Below are 27791 nucleotides of genomic sequence, written 5' to 3'. Positions count from 1 at the left end.
CCACAACCCTAGTAGCCAACAGTGTCTCCCGCCTCCAGACTGAAGGAGTATGACATTCAACACAACTACTGCCGCACTGCAGGAAAATTGTACTCCTGCATAGGTCAGATGAAGATATCAAAAGGTGCTACTTTCCCAACCGCGCATTCAAGTCACCACGGGCTTCACAGTCTCTTGGGCGTTCTTCAAATTCTGGTGCTTCAGCGCCCAAAGACCATTTCTGAGGCCAATACTTTTGTTTTCAAACAAATCGTATATAATGATTCCCATAAAAAAATGGGGGGTAAATAACAGTAACTTACGATAGCAATATCGATTAACGGCGAAGTAGAAAGCGTTACTACCGGGACAGCGCTATATGGAATCAATGAATCGACAATCGCCATTGTTTTAACAGACTGCCCACGTCGCAAGAAGAAACGATATCACATGGAGATGCTAACTCAAACTTCTAATTTCTCATCTGGTTACAGATTGGAACGAACGACCTCTTATACGACTACATTTAAATATGGGAGTAACTGAAAAAGTCTGCCATAACACATTTATGATGTGTGGCGAAAGGGAGAATTAATGAAAGGTTAGTCTCGTAATACGAAAAAACTATATTTTGTTTACGTTGTTTAAAGGAGACTGGAGCGATTTAAGTTTTCTTTTCTTGTTTAGGGTAGCCATTGTTGAAGTACGCAGTGACTGTTGATGCTGTGGCCTTCAGCTCTGTCCTGTGCGTGACTACTGCAGCCTGCGTCAGTCTGTGTCTAGGCCCTGGTCTCCCTCTACAATGTTTAGCCACATATTTCCCTCCTATCATAGAATGACAGTTCCTTGATGCCTGAGAATGTGTCGCTTCAATCAGTTTCCAGTTTCGGCTACGTTGACAGTTTTAATGTAACATTGTCGCACAACAGCGATCTTATGAGAAAATTATTTAAAAGTAGTCGTGATCGCAGCCGATATTGACTTCCGACCGTTTTCGGTCTTTTAATTATGGCCCATCATCTGTATGATGCCCTATTCATTGAGAGCTCCAAGTTGTAGTGCAGTCAAGTTATTAATTTTCCTGTTATGTCTTTTTTTTCACATTCCCATGTGTAATTAATTTTGTCATCAATAATACTAAGTAAATTGAAAAAGAAAAAACAGGAGGGACATCATGCTGCTCGATACGAGGTGTAATTTATACATTTGAAACTTACAAGCATCTTTCATTCTATAAGCGACTCTAATTTCATGCTTCATACAGAGGTTACTGCTTTTCCATTGTACTTACAACATTGCTAGGCTGAGATTTCGTATTTAACATTGCTGCTGCATATTTTGGAATAACTCTAAAAGCCACACATTGTTTATTAAAAGCAAGTTTTGAAGCTAATTTCATTATATTCAAATGTATAAATTACCCCTCGCATTGAGCAACATTGCCCCCCCCCCCCTGTTTTTTTTCCAAATTAATTACACAAGGCAATGTGCAGAAAAAAGACATAACAGGAAAATTAATAAGTTGGCTGTACTACAACTTGGAGCTCCCAATGAATAGGCGCCATCGCCACCATACAGATGGAGCAAACTCTGATCAAGATGGCCCATAATGAAAAGGCCGACAACGGTCAGAAGATAACATCGGCTACGATCAAGACTGCTTTTAAATAATTTGTGCTACGTTGTGCCACAAAATTGTCTCCACAGTTTGACCCAGTACCATCTCATTTGTTATGTGATCAACCCATTTAGTCTTCAGCACTCTATTATAGCAATATATCTCAGTAGTTCCTGTTCTGTTCTTCTCTGGACTGCTTATAGTGCGCGTTTCACTTCCATACGATGCTACATTCCACAAAAACAGCATTAGAAAATACTCTATATACAGTCTGTAATTTAGGTCATGTTTGATTTGACCAACATCACTTATTTTTCTGTCTGAACAGCAAAAGTCATCTATTGCTTTTAGTGTGTCATTTCCTAATCTAATCCGCAGAGCATCGTCTGATTTAACTAGAATACATGCCACTGCCCTTGTTGATGCTGATCTTATCCTTAATTTCAATTATAAAGAAAGCAGGTGCTGATAGGTAAGAGTTTTACCGAACTATAAGTGTAATAAGTCATTCTATATTCCGACATAATTGTCAAAAGGAGTGCGACCAAAATCCAACCTAAATGTTTACTCGGCACTATGACAGTGAAGCCAGAGTCACAATACATAAATTTCTTCTTTAAAAAGAAGGGGTTACATTACTGGTTTCAACGACCTACATAGTCATTTTCAAATGTAAAACAGCAGTTGAATATTTCCCATTATTTACTGTACAACTGATGTTTTACATTTGAAAATGATGACACAGTTTGTTGAAACTAGTAAAGTAACCCCTACTTGTTACAGAAAATTTTTTATGTACTGTGACAATGGCTTCACTATCGTAGAGTCCAAAAGAACATTTAAATAATAAGCCATTGTTGTAAAATACTGACACAAATTATTTACAGAAGGTTGCGAATGCTAGGTGTTTTCTTTGATTTAACGAAGGCTTTTGACTGTGTTGACCACAAAATATTACTGCAGAAGTTGGACCATTATGGAGTAAGGGGAGTACCTTACAATTGGTTCGCCTCTTACTTTAAGAACAGAAAGCAGAAGGTAATTCTCCGCAATAGTGAGAGTGGTTGTTATGTTCAGTCCCAATGGGGCACTGTTGAGTGGGGCGTTCCCCAAGGGTCGGTGCTGGGGCTGCTGCTGCTGCTTATTTATATAAATGATATGCATTCTAGTATTACAGGTGATTCAATAATATTTCTGTTTGCTGATGACACCAGCTTGGTAGTGAAGGATCTTGTGTGTAATATTGAAACATTATCACATAATGTAGTTCATGAAATAAGTTCGTGGTTTGTGGAAAATAATTTGATGCTAAATCACAGTAAGACTCAGTTTTTACGGTTTCTAACTCACAATTCAACAAGAACCGATATTTGGATCAGACAGAATGGGCATATTATAAGCGAGATGGAACAGTTCAAGTTCCTAGGCATTCGGATAGATAGTAAGCTGTTGTGGAAATCCAATGTTCAGAAACTAAATGCTGCTTTATTTACCATTAGAACGGTATCTGAAATAAGTGACAGTTCAACACTAAAAGTAGTCTACTTCGCATATTTTCATACGCTTATGTCATATGGTATTATTTTTTGGGGTAATTCTTCTGATTCAAAAGGGTATTATTTGGCTCAAAAACGAGCTGTTCGAGGTGTAAGTTCGAGAACCTCTTGTCGACCCCTATTCAATAGTCTGGGAATTCTGACATTGCCCTCACAGTATATATTTTCTTTAATGTCATTTGTTGTTAGCAATATTAGCTTAGTCTCAAGAGTTAGCAGCTTTCAGTCAGAAATCAAAACTGCATTTGGAATACACTTCCTTGACTCTTGTGCAGAAACGAGTGCACTATTCTGCTGCATCCATTTTCAATAACCTACCACAAGAACACAAAAATCTTAGCAGTAGCCCAAACGCTTTTAAGTCTAAACTGAAGAGTTTCCTCATGGCTCACTGCTATTCTGTCGAGAAGCTCCTGGAAGAGCTGAAAAATTAAGCAAATTCCAGTGTTACATTGTTGATTTTCTTTATTGAAACTTACGACTTGTCACCTGAATATGTTTTTTTATATTTCATTTCATCTGTTTCTAATAATCGTGTTATAATTTCATGTATTGACTAGTTCCATGACCATGGAGAATTCTCCTTAATTTGCTCCCATGGAACTATAAATAAATAAATAAAAAGAGTTGAAAAACCAGCCGATTTTGGGGAAGATCAGATTGGATTCCGAAAAAAAGAATCTACAAGTCAATACTGACTCCACGATGTCTCACAATATAGTTTACAGAAAGGCAAACATGCCTTTATATCATCTGCTTTTCAAGACACTATCCATTCTACTTAACTGCTCTTCCAAGTCCTTTACTGTGTCTGATAGACTTGCAACGCTGTTGGCAAACCTGAAAGTTTTAATTTCTTCTCCCTGAAACTGAATTCATTTTCCAAATTTCTTGCACACTTGAGTATTGTGAGGGTAGGGTACAACACTGTCTTACTGTTTCCCTTCCAAGTTCTTCAACTGTGGTAAGTGTGCACCTCAGGTTTCTACTTGAGATATGTAAGACCTTTTACTCCAAAATTTCAATGTGTGTATTGCAGTCAACATCGGCAAAAGCTTTCTCTAAGTCTACAATTCCTATAAAGCCAGGTTTGCTTTTCTTTAAGCTATATTGTGAGACATGTCTTACAATCAGTATTGACTCACATCTTCCTAATTTTTCACCAAACTGACCTTCCCCGAACTGGCTTCTACCCATTTCCCACTCTTCTGTAAATAATTCATGTCCGTATTTTGTAACAATAACTTATTACACTGAATGTTTGGTAATATTCACACCTGTCAGCACCTGCTGTCTTTGAAGTCGGAATTATTACTTTGTTCCTGAAGTCTGAGGATATATACGTTGAGTAGTATACATATGGGGGTTTCTGGACAAAAAGAGAATATTTTTAAAAATTCCTTAATATAAAACAAGATTACACTTCTGTTGACTTCCCATTTGAAAATTTATCTGTATCCACAAATAACATTTTCACTGATTTACAATTTATTTATTCATTCAGTAACATGAATAATTTTCTGTAATGAAAAAAATAATTTTAGTGCAATGATATGGAAGAGTAGTTTTTATATTTATTATCTAAAAGTAATAAAACATTTGTACAACTTTTAGTTATAAAAAGTTCAACATTTGAAATGGAAGATATCCACCTCTGAATAACATATACAACATTTTTTTAATGAAGTTGTTCATGCTCATCTTGTCTTTATCTATATAAATTGAATTCTTTTAAAACCAAAACTTTTGAATTTTTTACTGAAAGTTCATTTATGTAATGAAAAAAGTTTCTATCTACGTTATAATTATGCATGGAAAAAGAATTTAACTTGTGAATCATATTTTCATTGTATTTGAACTAGATAGAATAGCTTTCAATAAAACTAAATGGATTTATATATTACTTTAAAAAAAAATTTTCGCTGAAAGGTGGATGGAGGGGAAATGTAGACTCCACCTTTATTAAGGAAAAAATTCGTTTCTTGCAATTTTGACATAAATTACAAAAATCTAACCTGATTATTTGTTGTTTTCTAACCTAATTTGAAAAAAGAAAGTGAGGTATGCCAAATGTAAACGAAATTAGGTTAATCAGTGTTATCTTGCTACAAGTTATTCCACTGAAACAGAAAATTCGGTAGTTTGTAGTTCAGAGAAAGAAATTGGAAAAAAATTTTCTTTTGGATGTTTCTGTGAAATGAAGTCTGGCTCAAATATAACAAGAACACAATTTTTTTACCTTCTTTTGGAAGTGTGCTATTATCATTAGTCCATCAAAGAACAGTAACTTCTTTCCCAAATTACATCCTTAAAAAATTCTACCAAATAATTGTAATGGATAAATTACTTCATTTTCTTTATAATTAAAGAAGAAAGACCTCCATCATTGCTGAAGACAGTTGATTTTTCATTTCCTTTCAATACCTCCAGTTGAGGGTGGGAGTTACATTAGAAAAGTAAGACTATCTTAATTATGAACATGCTTAAGGCTTTAAACCATGGATTATTATTTTCATCAATAATTATTTAAACTTTTTAAATGCTGTATGTCAGTTTAGATCTGAAGAAGACTCCATTTACATATATGTAATATAATTTAAAAAATGTATCTTTATAAGTGAAAATAAAATGATTTGTCCATTAAGCAAACAAGAAAAGGAAATTCATAAGTAACTAAAAATTATGAATCAGAATACATAAAAAATGGGATGAATGCTTTTCTGGGACATTTCTTTGTAGAGTATATCTGAAAGAAAGAAAAAAAAACCCATATCATGAAGAAATATCCATTATGGTTAATCTTCTATGCAACTTCTCAATTCACATAAGAAGTCATTGTTATCATCTATTTTCTTTAAATTTATAATGAAATGTATTAATTAAGTCATTTTATTAAAAATGTGTATCATTGTCTGCACAATTTGAATACATTCCACTGTATACAATTCCTACATGAACGATTAATTGTTTTACTTTGCTATATATATATATATATATATATATATATATATATATATATAGCAAAGTAAAACAATTAATCGTTCAGGTGTATATATATATATATACATACAATTTTTATAATCAAAACTAATTTCACTTTTTTTACCCCTTTACATTTTGTCTTTTCACTTCTGTATCACCAACTTTATAAGTATACATTTTTTGATATTAAACTGACATAGTGTTTGCACAGGTTTTCTTTTTCATACAACTACCTTGTTTACATGTGGAATTCCATAAATATTATCATTTCAATAATCTCTTTTTGTCAAATTCGTTTAGCATCGATTTCATATCTTCATAAAAAACACCTTCTGTTCTTAATTACAAATAAACTAATCTATGTCAATATTTTTGAGACATCACATTATGTCTAGAATACTCATTCCAATAAATAAATCAATATTATATATGTTTATCTTGCTACTGTTTTTCATATAAACAAACTGTGACTATATTTTCTAAAATACAGTAGTATGTTCATAATTTGATTTCAAAATATATTTTACATGTTGATCTAACTTTCTCAGTATTCTGTCTATTTATATTTAGTATTTTTCAAATACTGAAATATTCATTACCTTATAGAAATCATTTTCTAATTTTTCAGTTGTATTTTGACCAATCTAGGTGTAAAAAATATACTATTTTATGAATTTTCGTTAATTTTTAAACATTGTTCAAGATTTGTATAATAATAACGAAAAATAGGTTTATATTTAATGTTGTTGGTAATTTATGTCCTCCTCCTGGTAAATTCTTACATAAAACATGTATTTTTTTTTTGGAACTAAAATATTTTGGTTCTAACCACTCAAAATGTTTAATGGTAAAAATGAAGACATTGCCCAACCATTATAATTATTTGTATTTAAAAATGCTGTATAATTTGATGGTTTCTCGGTATTTATTATTTGATTTGGCGTATATTTTAATACTTTGAGAAATGCCACCTCAAATTCCTTCTTCAAGACACAAAAATCATGTCATAATCGTCCGATAAATCTAATTAAATTCTTGTGATTTTTAACAGAATTTCAAGATAAACCAAGTGCTGGAAAATACCAAAATATATTGAGTTCGTAAGATTTCATACATATATCTCTAAAATTTTTAAAATGAAATCTTTTCCGAACTAATTTTGCAAGAATATAACCTTTATCACAAATTTTTTTTATTAAGTCTCAAGTAGAAATTTTTTTAACCATTTTTGCTTGTAAGACCTTTTTTATTATTAATTCTAAAAACCTTTAAAATATGCTGCTATTTCCCTAAACTGTTCTTTAGTAAGATTAGAAGATAATTAATGAATACTTCAGGCCATATATTTAAACGTATCAAAAAAAAATGTTAAACCATCCTCAATCTTTTTACTGACAGAAATAAATTTTTGAAATGATGTTGTTGTGGTCTTCAGTCCTGAGACTGGTTTGATTCAGCTCTCCATGCTACTCTATCGTGTGCAAGCTTCATCAGCTCCTAGTACCTACTGCAACCTACATCCTTCTGAATCTGTTTAGTCTATTCATCTCTTGGTCTCCCTCTACGATTTTTACCCTCCACGCTGCCCTCCAATACTAAACTGGTGATCCCTCAATGTCTCAGAACATGTCCTACCAACCGGTCCCTTCTTCTAGCCAAGTTGTGCCACAAGCCCTCTTCTCCCCAATTCTGTGATCAACCCATCTAATCTTCTGTAGCACCACATTTCGAAAGCTTCTATTCTCTTCTTGTCCAAACTAGTTATCGTCCATGTTTCACTTCCATACATGGCTACACTCCATACAAATACTTTCAGAAACGACTTCCTGACAGTTAAATCTATACTCGATGTTAACAAATTTCTCTTCTTCAGAAACGCTTTCCTTGCCATTGCCAGTCTACATTTTATATCCTCTCTACTTCGACCATCATCAGTTATTTTGCTCCCCAAATAACAAAACTCCTCTACTACTGTAAGTGTCTCGTTTCCTAATCTAATTCCCTCAGCATCAGCCGATTTAATTCGACTACATTCCATTATCTTCGTTTTGCTTTTGTTGATGTTCATCTTATATGCTCCTTTCAAGACACTGTTCATTCCATTCAACTGCTCTTCCAAGTCCTTCGCTGTCTCTGACAGAATTACAGAATTACAATGTCATCGGCAAACCTCAAAGTTTTTATTTCTTCTCCCTGAATTTTTAATACCTACTCTGAACTTTTATTTTGTTTCCTTTACTGCTTGCTCAATATACAGATTGAATAACATCAGGGATAGGCTACAACCCTGTCTCACTCTCTTCCCAACCACTGCTTCCCTTTCATGCCCCTCGACTCTTATAACTGCCATCTGGCTTCTGTATAAATTGTAAATAGCCTTTCGCACCCTGTATTTTACCCCTGCCACCTTCAGAATCTGAAAGAGTATTGCTGTCAACATTATCAAAAGCTTTCTCTAAGTGTACAAATGATAGAAACGTAGGTTTGCCTTTCCTTAATCTTTCTTCTAAGATGAGTCGTAAGGTCAGTATTGCCTCACGTGTTCCACATTTCTACGAAATCCAAACTGATCTTCCCCGAGGTCGGCTTCTACCAGTTTTTCCATTCGTCTGTAAAGAATTCGTGTTAGTATTTTGCAGCTGTGACTTATTAAACTGATAGTTCGGTAATTTTCACATCTGTCAACACTTGCTTTCTTTGGGATTAGAATTATTATATTCTTCTTGAAGTCTGAGGGTATTTCGCCTGTCTCATACATCTTTCTCACCAGATGGTAAGAGTTTTGTCAGGACTGGCTCTCCCAAGGCCGTCAGTAGTTCTAATGGAATGTTGTCTACTCCTGGGGCCTTCTTCCGACTCAGGTCTTTCAGTGCTCTGTCAAACTCTTCACGCAGTATCGTATCTCCCATTTCATCTTCATCTACATCCTCTTCCATTTCCATAATATTGTCCTCAAGTACATCGCCCTTGAGTAGACCCTCTATATACTCCTTCCACCTTTCTGCTTTCCCTTCTTTGCTTAGAACTAGGTTTCCATCTGAGCTCTTGATGTTCATACAAGTGGTTCTCCTTTCTCCAAAGGTCTCTTTAATTTTCCTGTAGGCAGTATCTATCTTACCATAGTGAGATAAGCCTTTACATCCATACATTTGTCCTCTAGCCATCTTGCACTTCCTGTCAATATCATTTTTGAGACGTTTGTATTCCTTTTTGCCTGCTTCATTTACTGCATATTTATATTTTCTCCTTTCCTCAATTAAATTCAACATCTCTTCTGTTACCCAAGGATTTCTATTAGCCCTCGTCTTTTTCCCTACTTGATCCTCTGCTACCTTCACTATTTCATCTCTCAAAGCTACCCATTCGTGTTCTACTGTATTTCTTTCCCCCATTCTTGTCAATCGTTCTCTAATGCTCTCCCTGAAGCGCTCTATAACCTCTTGTTCTTTCAGTTTACCCATGTCCCATCTCCTTAAATTCCCACCTTCTTTTAGTTTTGATCTACAGTTCATAACCAACAGATTTTGGTCCCAGTCCACATCTGCCCCTGGAAATGTCTTACAGTTTAAAACCTGGTTCCTAAATCTCTGTCTTACCATTATATAATCTCTCTGAAAGCTTCCAGTATCTCCAGGCGTCTTCCATGTATGCAACCTTCTGTCATGATTCTTGAACCAAGTGTTAGCTATGATTAAGTTATGCTCTGTGCAAACGCTACCAGGCGGCTTCCTCTTTCATTTCTTACCCCCATTCCATATTCAACTACTACTTTTCTGTCTGTTCCTTTTCCTACTATCGAGTTCCAGTCACTCTTGACTGTTAAATTTTCGTCTCCCTTCACTATCTGAATAATTTCTCTTATCTCATCATACTTTTCCTCATCTGTGAAGCTAGTTGGCATATAAACTTGTACTATTGTAGTAGGCGTGAGCTTCATGTCTATCTTGGCCACAATAATGCATTCACTATGCTGTTTGTAGTAGCTTGCCTGTGCACCTACTTTTTTTTATTCATTATTAAACCTACTCCTGCATTACCCCTATTTGATTTTGTATTTATAACTCTGTATTCACCTGACCAAAAGTTTTGTTCCTCCTGCCACCGAACTTCACTAATTCCCACTATATCTAACTTTAACCTATCCATTTCCCTTTTTAAAGTTTCTAAACTATCTGCTCGATTAAGGGACCTGACATTCCACGCTCTGATCCGTAGAACGCCAGTTTTCTTTCTCCTGATAACAATATCCTTTGAAATAACATTAATATATTCTTACTCTACTGCTAATGAACGTTGTAATTTGTTAAATTATGAATATAAAGTGAAATAAAATTAGGGTTTTGATATGTAAAATTCAATCTTTGTGAGGACTTTCACAATATTTTCCTCTCAAATGATGACCATCTCTCTTACTCTTTTTTGCCAATAGTAAATCCTTTTTTCACAGATTTTTTTATCATCATTTGTATGTTTTGAATATATATTTATGCAGTTACTATACAGTTTGGTTTTAATATTTCAACAAATATTTTTGCTGCATCTTTAACTGGATTTGTAACAAGATTTTTATAGTCAGTATTATAATATTTACATAGCTAAATGAAAGTGGTGATTGTTTTTCAATATAACACTTTGACAAGTGTTAACATTTTTTAAAGTCATCCAAAACCTGGATAAATTACAAAAGATACTCATAATGAAATAGTTTAATTTTATTGATCATGTACAAGCTTATCAGTTTGTAGTTCTTTAAAATCGTTTTCGTTATTGCCTTATTTTTCCTGTGAATAAAAAACTTCTTAAACGTCTATCACTAGGATGAATTTGTGTTTGGGAATTATTTCCTTCCCAAATTAAAAGAAGAGTAACATGTTTCTCCTGTTTCTTTTTTGTATGGTAATGAGGTTATGCATAAACATTATTTGACCTTTTCTAATTCTGGAAACTCTGTTAATTAAACATGAAAATTAATTTTCTTTTTTTCCAAGAATTCATCTAATTCTAATCCCATTTGTTAAAATTTTCACACAGAAGAGTTATCATTTCCTCGATATAAAGGTGATTTCTTTATTCAATAAAATCACTTTTGAACTGCATTTTTTTTACATTAATTAAAAATAAAATTCTATAATTTCTTTTGGTGAATCGATATAAGAAGAAATTGAATTGTGTCTGTCAAAACTATTTATATAAAATAAAGGTCAATCAGATTTTTTTCCTTTGCATTTCTTTTAATAGTTCATTCATTGCTTTTTGACATTAATCTTCTAAATTAGTTGTTCTTAATAAAACTTCTTACTTGTTTTAAAATTAAATTCTTGTCTTTTGAAATAAGATTACAAATTCATATTTGATTTGATGGCTCTTAAATTTAGTGATTAGTACTACTTTAATCTCATTAAAAGATTCTTGTGGTTCAACAATATTATTAATTTCGTAAGTAATTATATTAGTTGTAAAAGGAAAAGCTTATCTATTCGATTAGTTGATTTTAAAAAGTCATTGTCTGAAACCAGATAATTTTTTCTGATAATTTGTTTAATTGCATGATGTATCTGTACTAGAAGCTTTTGAAAATTATCCCCATTATCGATGTTATTACTGTTATCCTCAGATCCATCGATTCAGTGTTGTTTATTAAGTTTGTAACATTTTTTTTCTAAATCTTTGATTTACAGATTTCATTGAGTTTCTTTGAAGATTTATTATTGAATTCGTTATTATTAATGTTGTGTAAAGAGCGATTATTTTTCTTTATTTAGAATAATTGAAAAATGATATAAAAGAACTTTTTATCATAGATCTCATTTCTTTCATTAGAATAGTCAATAAATTGCAGTTGAATAACCAATTTCATTACACTAATCTTCTAAATCAGCATAATTTAATCCATGTTTCCCTTTATACTAATTTCCTAGGTTTTGAAACAGCTCAGCTTTGGAGTATGTTTCCTTTTTATTTATATGGAAAACTTAAAACAATTATGATTGAGATATGCTTTAACATTTTAATTAAAAACTCAATCACTGATATATAAAGAGAAACATTTATTACATGAAAAGTTCGTTCACTGATGCAAATAAATTTTTTAATGGGGGTAATAACAAAACTAAAAGATCGTTTTACATTTGGGAATTTTTAAAAAATATTCTCTTTGGTCCAGAAACACAATACGTATGCTACTATCTTGCATGCTAGACTTGACATATGTAAAGCTAAAATGTACAGAGAGCAGACTTATCACTGCACTGTATCATGCATGTTAAATCTAAATAACGTGCTAGCCATGTGCTATGAGTGGACAGCAGTTTTGCATGTGTCAGTACTAACCTTCACAGGAGGTGTTGATGGTACAGTCACCAAATGTGTGCAGGTGCTTGAAAATGGTTTTTAAGACCGAAACCGCATGACGATACAAAGAAAATTTTCATTTCTGTGTGTCTGAAGACTCAATGACTAAGAGTTTTAAAACAGTATTGGCAACAATGGACGAAGGTCAAAATGAAAAAGGCAGAGGGATATGTGAGAAGAAGAAGAATTACATTACATCTGGCTAGTCTGCTTACAGCTATTAACATAACTAAGCCACAGTTGTGCGGCTGCTCTTTAGCATCTTTTCAGCCTGCTGGCTATATTGTCGACAAGTAAAAGGCCTCAGGGGAGGGGTGTGCAAGAGTACGGTGGGAAGTCGAGAAGTTTGCGGCAGGCAGTAAGAAGTGGTGAGCATATCACCTCACAGCCTACAGCGAGTGAGGAACCGTGACCAGCTGCCAATTCCTCACTACTTATTTCATGTGCAGGGCTAGGCCAGAAATGAAAGTGACGGAATTGTGAGCCCCGGGTGGCCGAATATTTAGATAAAAATTCATCCAGGAAGTGCAAGTATGACTCGAACATTGAGCATTTGGATATCATATTGTTCATGTACAAATTTTGATGAGTTTGCAAGTATCAAAATATATGATACAAATGAGTCATTGCATTGACTTAGAACACTGAATTTTTTTTTACACTGCCAACAGACTGTAGATACTACATTTGAACTTGATACTTCTTTTTCTCAGGGAAGTGTAGGAGTCTTCAGACACACTTAACATGACACTAAGATTGTAATATAATTACAAATGAATCATTGCAGGGTTTTTCGCTCTTTACTTGTAATGTTGAAACTTCCTTCTTGCCAAATTACATGACTCAAGGTGAATGCAGCAGTATATTTATTACAGTTTTGGCGCAAAGAGCGCATTTTTACAAAATTCTCAGATAAAATCTTATAATTCAAGTTTCGTCGTTTCTCCCACTCAAAAATTTATCCACGAACAAAACCATAATTTCCTTAAAAAATTCTTATTTATAAATAAGTTCTCCAAGCTTGTGTCCAAGAACACTTTCAATTATTTATTGCACAAGAATCCAACATTATACAAATATCATACATATGTCTTTTTCATGTATACCGCCACAGTGTGATTTGGTGATAGTCATCACTAGTTGCAAACATGGCGAGTTCAAGTGTGGAGAGAGCATTCTGTGTGTTGGAGGCAAAAACATTGGTTTCAATTTTCTATATGATGACGATTTTTTAAAAACGAATTAATAGAAAACCCCTAAATAAACTATTATCTGAAATGGAAGAAATTCAAAGAAAAAGTTGATATTTATATAAAATAAACAACTTGGAATGACATATATTAATATACAAACCCAATTCCTGGTTCTTCTTATATCGATTTACCAAAAGAAGTTAAGATAAAATACTGTATTTAATGAAAAAAACAGATCAAAAATGTAATCTTTATTCAATAGAAACAGTTTTATATCGAGTAGCTTGTGATTCAAAAAGATTTGCAAACATGAAAATATTGGATTAGAATTAGAAAAACATTTTGAAAATGATAAAATTAATTTTTCTTTTACATTCAATTGATACTCCAATATTTGATAATAAGTTAAATATTTCCATTAATGTTTACAATTATGACGAAAAATGTATTGTATATCTTCTTTCCCATATAACAAAATTAACATGTTTTGTTTATCTTTCAACTGAAGCACACAGTAATTCCTATTATTGTTGGATAAAAGATTTATTTGGCTTAATTAACTCACAAACAACGAATCAAAACTTAATGCTTGTGTTACACATAAAAACATTAGACAATCTCTAAAACTATTATAAAGAAGTAAAAAACAGATATGCCTGTTGTACCTTTTCAAATTTTCTGCAGATTGCCAATGTCTTTTCAAAGATGTTAACACGTCTCAAACAAACTATGAAAAACCTTGTACTAATAAATATCAAACACTTTTTAAAAAACCTAATATGTGTACTGGCAAAGATTCTGTAAAGAAAAAAAAAGGGTCACTGAAATGTTAAAAACAAGAATGTGGAATAATTGCTAAAATATATGATCGAAATGTACCAATGACAAATGAAGATAAAAATAAAGTTTAAAAACTCAAAAACTTGTTTTATTTCATAAAAATGTAAGAAATCATTGTCATTTTAACAGGAAAATATCGGAGAAGTACTCACAAAGATTGTAATCTTTATTTCCAAAGTCCTAAATTTATTCCAATTTGTATTCATACTTTAACAAATATGATGTTCATTTGTTTATTCAAAAATTTGTAATAGATCGAAAACATATTAATGTTGTTCCAAATAATGATCAAAAATATAGTTCTTTTAGTAGAGAGGTTGAAGATGGATAAAAATTAAGATTTTGGGATACATTTAAATCTATGACTTCAAGTATTTAAAAACTTGTCTCCTAATCTTACAAAGGAATAATTTGGCGTAACGGCAAAATATGTTAAAGATTAACAAAAATATGGATTCTGCGGAAAAATTGCCTAAAAAAGAAAGTTTTTATTCAAGGCATCATAAAGGAAATATTTCTGATGAAGATTATAACTGTGCATAAACAGTATGGGAAGAATTCAATACTAAAAATTTGGTGGTTACACATGATATATTATGTAACGTTTTGTTTTAATTTTAGAGATTGTAACAGTACTTTGACTACGGCACCTCTGCCAGAGCAAAGATGTGATTAACGATCGTGCATGCAGAAGAGCACTGCACCAGCGACAGATTTCCATAAATAATTTTTATCTTTTTTTTTACGTGCTTGTGTTAAGAACTAGTTCATTACTCTATTGTTATCTTGTCTTCATACGTTTAAGACGTGTATTTTTTGGTGCTGATGCTAAAGAATGATTTTAAGTGAAATTATAACTATATTATGAAACTAACACACAGCGTCTTCAAGTTATTTCAGTAGTGATTCGCAATGGTTATTGCCAAATTTATAAATTAATCCAGACAGTGAGAACTTCAAGAAATTTTCATCAGACGGAGAACAAGATGACCAGCAAATAATAAAAAAGGGCCATCCTACAAGAAAAATCAAGAAGTATTCTAGATGAAGCCACGAAGTCTATATTATAATAGATACTACGTTTCTGACAGAATTCTAAGGTAAATATAAACTTATTTCTGATGGTATTTCCTTACAGTCGCTTTTTGTAGTGTTGCCGACCCAGTCTGCCATTCACGGTCAAATTACAGCACTATCCCAATCAGTAATATGAAGTCCGAACTATCCATAACTTATTCCATTAAAATTCAAAACCCAATCACATTTTGTATTTTCACAGCAGAACCCTGAGGAAAGGAAACACTAAACAGACATGTATTAAATCTTATAAACTCGATGTATCTTGGTATTTTCTAGCACCTGGTGTATCTTGAGGTTTTATGTTCTAAATGACAAAAATTGAATTAGATTTATGAGACGATTATGATATGAATTTTATTTCTTGAAAAAAGAATTCGAGGTGGAATTTCTCAATGCATTAAAAGATATACTAAATCAAATTATTAATACTTTAACAAATATTAACCAGAAAACAATAAAATTATATAGCATATTTAGACACAAATGTTTTATATGTTTTGGCAGTGCCTCAATTTTTACCATTTAGCGATTTCAGATGGTTAGAACCAATATGTTTTCACTCTTAAAATAATACTCAATTCACAGGTCAATGATCCAAGCTGAACACTGTCTCCAAACCGATACAGAAATGACCTTAGCGAAACAAAGGGAGGGGAGGGGGGGAAGCTTCAAGCAATTTTCATAGAATACACCAATGTGTTCGACACGATCAGTAGATCCATTCTAATAAAGATACTGGAAACGGTCCAAGATATTACCTGTTGCCAATCATTACAGATCTTGTCACTAACGACTGGGTGGAACTACATTATGGTATAGTTAGGTCAAGCCTGATACGGCAAACAGTTAGAATGTTGCAAGGTGAGCCACTGACTCGTTACTCTTCATCTTAGGTGATACTATTGAGACAATAATATGCAAGAATGTAAATCTACTCTTGTATGCAGATGACATGGCATTAACATCAGTTTCTGAGAATCATCTACAGAAAACCTTCAACTAGTTAGTGTACTGGGCACGAAAAGACGATCTATCCTTGGATAAAGAGAAGGAAGATCTGGCACTTTCTACGTTGGAGAGACACCGCTAGTGTCAGTCACCAGTTTTACGTACCTAGGCGTAACCTTTCAGTCACAGGGAACACTATTCACACACCACATAAACTATAGAGCCAGCACCACAACGAGAGCCATAAATGATATGAAGTTGATAGGCAGACTCTCCCTGGAAACAGCGCTTTGACTGTTTGAACTTTGAGTTGAACCCGTTGCAATTTACAGATTGGAAAACATATGATTCACCTGAGGAAGACAGATCTCGAAAAATTAGGAAAACTGAAGGATGCCATGTCTGTCCAAATACACACTCTCGTGACTTGTGTATGAATTGGCCAGAGAGCCCTTCTTCACAGAAGAGATGTGACTGAAGCACTTACTATCAGTGACGACAGCCTACCAGGAGTTATTGTTGGAACTACATGACATGGAAGCATTTCTATGTTAGAGACGCCATGACAAACTGTGAATGGATGCAAGGAGGGTACAAAGTGACAAGAGCCTCTGTGCATGGATTTCACCACAAACTGTGCAGCACCCAGAGTTTTCATGAGCCCAGTACGAGCTGTATATGTGTAGTGTGAGAGACATCATGTGTTAATCTGTAAGTTGAGAACAGAATCGCTGGTGACATTCTGTAGAATAATTGTTGTGCTTTATGCACTAAATGGCCAGTTTGGCTGCAACAAATTTATTATTAATAAAGTATATTTTAATGATCCAAAAGAATTACACAGAGATTTATGATTAGCACCAGAAGCAGGAAATTAATTAAAAACAACATGAAATAATAAAGGAAAATGTGTTTAAGATTTCTATAATGTTAAACAATGTTTTAATCTTTGCTTAAAATTGATAGGATCTTATCATTTGAACAATCAGATTACCTTTTTCAACCAAAATGATTTTAATACAGAAAAGAGACCTAAAGCCAAAAAAGGTTTCTAACAATTCTCGAATAATTCAGTATTTGGTAAGACATATTAAAATAATAACAGTTCCAGAAAATACATAAAATCTATTTCTAAACCATATTATGAACATGCTACTGTATTTTCAGAAAATCTATGTGTAGTTCACAAGAAAAAAATTCAACAAACAAATTTACAGTGGAGGGAGTATTCTGGATATTCCGAAAATAAAAATCCACGATTTTCATTATTATGTTACAAAACCAAAACAGGGAGAAAATATTGATTTATATTATATGGAAACAGCTTCGTTTATTTGTGATGTAACAACTGTAGATTTTTTTATAAAGACATGAAAGTGATGAAAAAACGAATTTGACACAAGTGATTATTCAAAAGATAATATTTATGGAATTCCACAAGAAAGTTTTAGGGAAAATCAAAGATGCAAATGGTGGAAAAATTATGTTGGAGCATTTTACTTTATGATCGAAAATATATGCTTATGAAGTTGGTAATAAAGAAGAGAAAAAATCTACAGAACGTAAAAAGTGAAATTAGTTTCATTGATTAGATAATTGTTTAGATAATAATATAAAACAATACAGAAAAATGAAGTTAACTCGGTCATTTAAACAAGAATTTTGTACAGTTGAATGTAATAATATTGTTTTAATTTCTTGTTGTTATTGTGAATATTTTTTTAAATGTTCACCAACTTTTTCATTGAGATTTCGTTCTGAAAAACTAGGAAAACATTCTTCTACAGTTGTATTTGTAAAACAATTATTTTAATTTGGACTATCATAATATACAGCTTCTGAGTCGAGTATAATTCTAGCATAACCATTCTGATGCTAGAATATAATTATCAATCGTTAAGTTGTTTTTTGACAACCACTTGGTTCTATTATTGAACACTGAATCGGATTTGGTAAACATTTACCGTGTTTATCTTTTAATATTTTCAGGCTTTCTTATTTTTGGTTCATAAACTGTCTTGTATTTACATAATTTTTATTAGTATAAATGAGTAGATTATTTCAATTGATTGACAATTCATCTGTTCTGAAAAAAATAAAACTGTTGCAATAAACTTACAAAAATGTTTCACTGGGTGGTGTTTATCCAACGAAAAATAATAAATTACATACTAACAATAGAAATTCCTGTTGGACAATACAGTTTGAGTAAATTTGCAATCGAGAAAATGTAACGTGGACATAAAGGAGATTAAAATTTTAAACAGAGTTACTACTGAAAGTGACATTAAATTATTTGTAGATAAAGAAGATTCTACTGGCTACATTTTAGGCTTTAATAATCAAATTACGGAATCTAATGAAAAAGCAATAACTAATAATATTCTAAAGTTATTCCATTTGAAGTTATAAATATTAATTGTAATTTAGCTGATGGTGTGTTTGTTAAACATGATGATAACTTTCATAGAGAAACTATTATTATTTCGTCATTTAAACCAAATGCTGAATTTGGAGGACCGATAATTTATGGACCAAATTATCCCATAAATATTCTAATTTTTGATACTATTCAAAACTTATGAATTCCTATCATTGATAAAAATGATAATTTGATTGACTTCAGTGGTACTAGTGTAACAATAATTCAAAAATGAATTAATAAATTTTTTCCTTAATAAATCATGAGCAAAGTTGATGTTATTCACACAAATTTTTTCAGAATATTATGTTAAATCTCATTTTATCTAGAGTAGAACATCCATTGATTGCTTCAGCAACTCTCATTCAATTAACTTCATCTCTATAAAATGAATTAACTACGGAAGGAAATGTTCTTAACAATGATAATGTTAAACACAAACACAATGAAGTACTTTATACTTTAGAATTATATTACGATGTACTAATAATAATGATAGCAATATGCTTCCAAAAGAAGGTGAAATTGTTGTTAAATATGATCCAGAATATTCACTTGAACTAGAACAAGAAACACTGAAAAAATTCTTACATTCCGGTTTCTGTCTTTTTACTGCAAACTATTGAATTTGCTGGATTAAATGGAAAAATAAAGTTTGAACTACTAATTACTATAATTCTGTCGAATTTGTTATGCTTTACTTTATTTTTGGATAAATGTGGAAAACAATGAAAATAATCAGTTAAATGATTCTTCTTTATTTGATCATGTTAAATTGCAAAATATCTATGGAAGAAATAAAGTTTCTGTTCAAGAATTGTGGATTCCTTATCTCTGAACAACTTTTTAAAAATCTGAAAAGATCAAATAACAATGTAAATGTAAACCCATTCAATTTTATTGAAAATTATCCTATCTATGCCATGAATCTGACTTGAGGAATGAATATTTTAACTACTCTAAAAACAAAAATGACAGTATGTGCATTTTTTAATGAAATATACCAAATGATACAACTGCATATATAATTATGTATGGTAAAAAGAATTTAACTTAATAATTAACAATACAGATTTGAATTGAAAATCTTTAATTACATAATTGAATAAAAAGTTTCAGAAGGAAACACTTTTATAATATTTTCAGAAAGATAGAGAAGATAAAAACTGAAAAAAATCGATTTTCAAAAATTAGAACATTTGAGACATGTTTTAACTTTTTACAACCAAATTTGAAAATCTAACTTTTTTCTATAAAAATAAAAGCAAAACAAAATGAGCATGAATGTCAGCATTGAAAATCTAGTTACTAAGCAGTTATAATACTGGTTGTACAGAAGTGTTCACTAAATTATTGGAGTTTAAAAGCATGTCTTGCCAAAATTTCGGCTTTAGAAATATTTTAACTAAATATGGAGAAAAAGTTTTATTATTCTTAGATGACATACAAAATTACAATTGCAGATCGTAATATTTAGAATATGATAAATTAGAAAAAACTGTTGAATAATATTTATTTATCGAGGTAAAAAAACAAAATAAGGATAAATTAGTTCCTGTTATTGAATTCCAATAAAATTTTGTATTTTTTAACTTCAGTATTTAATAATAAATTTTAATCAAATGAGAATCATAGATAAATTTTTAAATGGGGATAAGGTACAAGACTAAAGTCGTGTTTTTAAGTCTCTGAAGATGGAAAAATATGCCCTTTGCGGCAGAATTGTCATAAATATACTACCATACACTAAGTACACAACAGGTTTCTGAACATCAAAAAATGTGATATAAATTGCTATGTCTTTTGATTGCACTGTTTTTTTTTTTTATATCGACAGGGCACCATAGATGTTACTGTATGACGTAAATTTCAACTTGATACGCCAACCAGTTGCTGAGAAACAGGGTTTTTTAACAGATGGAGGATGAAGCGATCCTCTAACGTTGAACTGAAGTACGAAACTCTAAAAACAGCGTTTCTGATGCGGGTCTGACGACGCATAAACCATTAATGTTAGCCTAACTGCCAAACCAAGGTTGGCGCAGCGGAAAAAGTACAAACGGTAACGGAGAGCTTAAGGGGATCGAAACGCTGTGAGGAAGCCACTTTTTTATAATCAATTTTTATGTTATTTACACAGCAAATAAACTGAAATAATGGTGAATATATTGCATTTTTTTATATTTGCACAGAAGTCGTCGAAAGGTACGCCAAAGGCAAATGTTTGATTAAAAAAATCCAAGAAAAGATTGTACGAGGGTAGTCCCAAAAGTAAGGTCTCCTATTTTTTTTATACGTACATAGACCCGTTTATTTCTACAATGGTTAACATCAGTTTACGGTTTGAACATTTAGCTATTTTTCGACACAATCACAATTTCTGTCGATGCATTTTTGTAGACGCTGTGGCAGTTTTTGTATGCCCATGCCGCCATGCTGTTCCGAAAGTTATGAACTACTTCTTTCACCTCCTCGTTGGAGCTGAATAGCTTTCCGGCCAAATGTTCTGTTAACCTAGGGAACAAGTGATAGTCACTGGGCGCCAAGTTTAGGGTGAAAGAAGAGGTTCATAACTTTCTGAACAGCATGGCAGTGAGCTGGTATGGCATGGGCATACGAAAACTGCCACAGCGTCTACAAAAATGAATCAACAGGAATGGTGATTATGTCCACAAATAGCTAAATGTTCAAGCTGTAAACCATTGTAGAAATAAACAGGTGTATGTACTTATAAAAAAAATAGGAGACCTTACTTTTGGGATTACCCTCGTACTTACAGCGTCCACAAGGACTTTGCAGCCCCCTCCCCACCCCGGCAGCCGCTCAAAAGGCTCGCAGTGCTAGTAAAATTGGTCCATCGGGTGAGAACACACCCCACATACCAGCTATCCCCGCCAGTTTTTGGCGCCGTGATGTGTAACGCTTATTTTGCTATGCGGTGAGCGAGAACCGTGCATGAATGTAAACCAAGTATGTTTTACTACAGGAACATTAATGCAATCATGTAATCGTTAAATTGCGTCGCTCGTAACGTGAGGAAATTGCCAAGACTATTACTGCTTCCCCTGAACGTGTAAGTCATCAACTGTAAAATAATGAAAGTATCTAATTTTGTACACAAAGTTGTCGTCTGGTCCTTTCAATCCCCTCCTGAAAATTCATACACTATCTCAAATTTTCCTTTTGCCTCTCCTTTTTCTAGCTTTTAAAAATATATTAATAAACACAATATACTGAGCATTATTTCGTAGCATTTGCAGCGTAAATAATGGGAAAACTCAAAATAAAAGAAATACCTATTGCGGACGGTCTCGACGCCACGACCCTCGGATTACCTCTCTGTGCTGTTTCCGCACCCTGCACAATACTTAGCTAATTTTAACGGCTGGTGTCTCTCGCGCCACATACGTTAATTTTGTTTTCTTTTTCTAAATGCCTGGCCACCTGGAGCTGACACTTGTACTACTTTGATCTCCAGCCAGGCCGTGCACGTACCACACATTTGGACGGTGAGGAGTAGGCGGGGTTCATTGTTAGCGCCACACCGTCGCTAACCAGAGAAAATACGGTCGTACGGAGTAACAGACAGGTTTTTCTGTAGGGGGGATGCAGCGAGTTGCGTTCGAGAGGGTGCCGTCGACTGATGTAGGAATAACGTCAGGCGTGCCCCAGGGAAGTGTGTTTGGGTCCTTCGGTGTTCACCTCTGTACTGATGACGTGACAGGCAGTATTCATAGAAACGTCAGACCTTTTGCAGATGATGCAGTTACCTACGATGAAGTATTGTGTGAAGAAAGCTGGACAAATAATCGAGCAGATCTTGAAAACATTTTGAGGTGATGGAAAGATTGGCAAAGTGCTCTAAATGTTCGGAGTATGCGAAAAAAGTGTAGTATCCTGTTACTACTACATCAACGTGTCACAATTGGAGCGGGCCAGTTCATTCACTACTGGCTATTAAAATAGCTACACCAAATGCAGATGATAAACGGGTATTCATTGGACAAATATATAATACTAGAACTGACATGTGATGACATTTTCACGCAGTTTGGGTGCATAGATCCTGAGAAATCGGTACCCAGAACAACCACCTCTCGCCGTAATAACGGCCTTGATACGCCTGGGCATTGAGTCAAACAGAGCTTGGATGGCGTGTACAGGTACAGCTGCCCATGCAGCTTCAACACGATACCACAGCTCATCAAGAGTAGTGACTGGCGTATTGCGACATGCCAATTGCTCGGCCACCATTGACCAGACGTTTTCAATTGGTGAGAGATCTGGAGAATGTGCCGGCCACGGCAGCAGTCGAACATTTTCTGTATCCAGAAAGGCCCGTACAGGACCTGCAACATGCGGTCGTGCATTATCCTGCTGAAATGTGGGGTTTCGCAGGGGTCGAATGAAGGGTAGAGCCATGGGTCGTAACACATCTGAAATGTAACGTCCACTGTTCAAAGTGGCGTCAATGCGAACAAGAGGTGACCGAGACGTGTAACCAATGGCACCTCATACCATCACGCCGGGTGATACGCCAGTATGGCGATGACGAATAAACGCTTCCAATGTGCGTTCACCGCGATGTCGCCAAACACGGATGCGACCATCATGATGCTGTAAACAGAACCTGGATTCATCCGAAAAAATGACGTTTTGCCATTCGTGCACCCAGGTTCGTCGTCGGGTACACCATCGCAGGCGTTCCTGTCTGTGATGCAGCGTCTAGGGTAACCGCAGCCACGGTCTCCGAGCTCATAGTCCGTGCTGCTGCAAACGTCGTCGAACTGTTCGTGCAGATGGTTGTCGTCCTGCAAACGTCCCCACCTGTCGACTGATGGATCCGTTACAGCCGTGCGGATAAGATGCCTGTCATCTCGACTGCTAGTTGGGATCCAGCACGGAGTTCCGTATTACCCTCCTGAACCCACCGATTGCACATTCTGCTAACAGTCACTGGATCTCGACAAATGCGAGCAGCAATGTCGCGACAGGCTACAATCCGACCTTTATCAAAGTCGGAAACGTGATGGTACGCATTTCTCCTCCTTAGACGAGGCATCACAACAACGTTTCACCAGGCAACGCCGGTCAACTACTGTTTGTGTATGAGAAATCGGTTGCAAACTTTGCTCATGTCAGCACGTTGTCGCCACGGGCGCCAACCTTGTGTGAATGCTCTGAAAAGCTAATAATTTGCGTATCACAGCATCTTCTTCCTGTCGATTAAATTTCGCGTCTGTAGCACGTCACCTTCGTGGTGTAGCAATTTTAACAGCCAGTAGTGTAGAAACAGTTACACCTAAGAATTCGTGTGGATCTCACACGGAACGACCGGGTCGCTGACCTCAGTACGAGCACATGTTGCCTGGAAACAGCTTACTGGTGACTCGTGCGACCCATCGAGCACCCAGCAATTCAGACTTAGGGGCCTGGCAGAGGGTTCTCGGAACCACCCTCACACTATTTCTCCGTCGTTCCACACTCTAACAGCACGTGGGAAACACGAACACTTACATCTTTCTGTACGAGCTCTGATTTATTTTATTACGGTCATTATTTCTTCCTACGTAGGTTGGCGAGAACAAAATATTTTCGAATTCAGGGGAGAAAGCTGGTGATTGAAATTTCGTGAAAATATCGGACTAACGAAAAATGCCTTTGTTTTAACGATGGTTTACCATATCCGTGGCACTCTGTCCTCTATTTCCCGAGAGCACAAAATGAGCTGCCCTTCTTTCCGAGTCCTCCGGCAGTCCTGTCTGGTAAGCAGTACTCCAGAAGAGGCGGCGGCCAGGCGTAATGGAAGCAGTCCCTTTAACACGAATGTTGTACGTTCTGCCAACAAATCGCAGTCTTTGGTTCTATTTCCCCACAACACTATCTATGTGATCGTTCCAATTTGAGATGTCCGCAACTCTAATTCCCCAGTCGGGTTGACAGCCTTTAAATTTGTAGTATAACCCAAACTTGACGGACTTCTTTTCGTACTCACGTACACACACTTTCCTTATTCAGAGACAACTGCCACATTTCTTATTATATCGATATCGTGTCTACGTCATTTTGGAACTGTTTTTCATATTCTGATGACTTTACTACACGGTAAAAGACAGCAACATCTGGAAACGATCTAACAGGGCTGCTCACATTGTGTCTTAAATTCTTTATGTAGATCAGGAACAGCAGAGGGCCTGTAAGAACACTTCCTTGGGGGAACGGTGGGCAGCACTTCCGTTTTACTGTAGAATTTTCCGCCGGTTACTGCGTACTGTGACCTTTCTGACGGGAAATGACGAATCCCGTCGGACAAGTGCAGCGGTAGTCCACAAGGAGGCACTTAATCGTAGAATATAGTGGACGGGTAGAAAGAAGAGCAGCGCGGACGGCCACAGGTTTGTTTCGCCCACGCGAAGGCGGCAGGGGAATACTGGAAAGCGTGGAACAGACCCCGACTGCCACGCCGAAGCCTGCGTAAGTGGGAGATGTGGTGACGCACAGCAGGCCGCTACGTATGGCGAAAGCGAGGTCAGGCCGGCGACGACGCAGCACTCGTTCTGCTAGCGCGAACGGAACGGGGAGAAGTCAATACGTGGGACGTCAACGCCATACTCCGGCGGAGGGAACTTCTGGTAACACCAACTGATCCCGCGAATAGCTCGCGGGAAGAACGAATGTCGGTAAGCTGCGGAAGAAATTGCGTTGGCCGCATCAGTCGTAACAAGAGTGAGGACGACAGGAAGGCAGAGAAGAAGAACGCCAGCGGCGGCCGCTGTTCTGGAGGCAGACCCCGCGCACTGGTCGTAAGAGCACGACCACTCGCCACTGTTTCCCGACGTCGAGGGCTGCGGTGCATACGATGCGGCGGGAATCGTGACGAGAAGCAAAACTTTGCCATTCCGAAGGTCAACATCCTACTGCACAGGATGCATCGTCCACAAAAATGACAGCAGATAAAGATGGGGGGGGGGGGGGGGCTGCTGCCGCCGCTAAAAGAAAAAAAAAAAGAAGCTGGCCACAAGGAATGATGTGAAAGAGGGTGAGGCTGCGGTGTACTCCCTCACGTTGTTGAGGATCTTATTGTGGAGGCTGAGGATGTGGTGCGCACGGAGCTGAGCTGCGGCCGTACTCACTCATGTGGTAGAGGATGATGTTCTCGTCGCCGTCGCGCGCCTTGTAGTTCTGGAAGGCGAGGTTGGTGGGCGCGAAGACGGTGACCTGGCGCAGCTGCAGCGTGCTGTTGGCCACCTCGTTGTGCTCCAGCCACGAGTAGAACTGCCGACACACACGTCACTCTCTTCACATTGGCGCAACTTGACGTTACGTGGCGGACGCAGAACTAAGATCTGCCATACAGTTTACAACGATTACATTCTATTGTATTTACGACACCAAAACTTGTCAAGTTAAGTTATAAAAACATTTAACAGTCACTATGAAGGTGTTAGGCAGCACAGTAAAAATGGGTCAGTAGTACCGTAAGTTCTTGTACTCACTGTTAAATTTCCCATTGTTGGGAGCAAGACATGCATTATGCTGTGGAACATCTGAGCACATATATTTCACTCCTCTCTGTATTAATGTTGAACGTCTGAAATCTCTGACTTCACTGTAGTACTGCTGGTGTTATTTTCGAAAAATCACAAATATTGCTAACAACAAAGGACATGCTTGTCAGAACAGCCGTGTGTTTCGTGAGGTTTCCACTGAACATACATTAGCATTCTGAAAATGGTTCTCACTGTAAGTTAGGGTTCTCCAAGGTGTGACCTTCTTCACGATCACCAAAGCACTTAGCAAGCTCCTAGTCGCTTGTGGATATTATTAAGAGGTCACACGATCGCTACGCTACTTCTGTTACATTGTAATAAAGGTAAGGTGACCTAAGGATGACGGTGACTGGTGGTGGAAATTGAAACGGCGGGTGTGGCGGCGTCCCAACCTCACTGCTCGGATGTAAGCTACAAAGCGCACAGGGTTTACCAGGAGGAGTGGCCAGTTGCCAGAGACACGACAGGAACGATCATTCGAAGCAAAAAAAAAAAAAAAAAACGCCCAGAAAACGTCGGCTCTGAAAGGCATACCTTAAGAGCTCTGAACACTTGGTTGCCTCCACTGCTGTGAAACACACTTCTTCCACTGAGAAAGTGCTCATAGCTCGTAACGTACGCATTTCAGAACCCACGTTCCCTGGACAAGATTTCCTTGTTTTCGTGCACGTAGCCTCCTCCCTAGATATGGAAATCAAAGAGCTTCCATTAGAAGACATGTCTCTCACAGTAGCGAAGACGAACAAGTGCTGACAGCTCTTAAGGTATGCGCTACAGAGCCTACATTCATTGGACTTTTTCCTCCGGGGAGCTGCCGTACAGTGCGCGAAGATAACGAGGTCCAACTGCGTCGCTGACAGGCCTAGAAGGGCTGTACGCACTAGCGGCACCGCCAAGAATCCAGTCCTTCCCTCTAACGCTACAAGGGACACGTTCTTTCGAACATAACCATTAGTTGACGCGCGCCATAGTAATACTTAGCCTCGCTGTCTGGGGCGTCACGTCACGTCACGCATTGCGCGGCCCCTGCCGCCGCAGGTTCCAGGCCTCCCGCGGCCATGTGTGTGCGGCGTGCTTAGCGTTAAGTTAGTTTACGATGACTTCAGCAGTTTGGCCCCTTAGGGACTCACACACATTTTAATACTTTTAGGCTGTGACGTCACACAGAGGCTACAGGCGGCAGGGCTGTCCTGTATCTGGCGGCCACGACACGAGGGCGACCTGTCTTGCATTCGACTGATGCCTTCTACTTTTTATAAAGAGTCTAGTATT

General features: G+C 35.9%; 1 protein-coding gene across 8 annotated transcripts in view; it reads right to left on the bottom strand.

Annotated features, from left to right (window-relative positions):
* Positions 1 to 27791, bottom strand: part of LOC126109689 (fasciclin-1) — a 670295-nt gene that overhangs the window by 117539 nt on the left and 524965 nt on the right. For all 8 annotated transcript variants that reach the window (XM_049914739.1, XM_049914738.1, XM_049914740.1 and 5 more), the window contains exon 2: positions 26103 to 26244. In XM_049914739.1, the coding sequence (XP_049770696.1) occupies positions 26103 to 26244 (142 nt within the window). The remainder of the gene's footprint in view (positions 1 to 26102; positions 26245 to 27791) is intronic.

This window comes from Schistocerca cancellata, chromosome 12 (genome assembly GCF_023864275.1).
Source record: "Schistocerca cancellata isolate TAMUIC-IGC-003103 chromosome 12, iqSchCanc2.1, whole genome shotgun sequence".
In the NCBI taxonomy this organism is placed as follows: Eukaryota; Metazoa; Arthropoda; class Insecta; order Orthoptera; family Acrididae; genus Schistocerca; species Schistocerca cancellata.
Note: the sequence above shows the minus strand (reverse complement) of the source record. Positions and strands in the feature narration are given on the sequence as shown.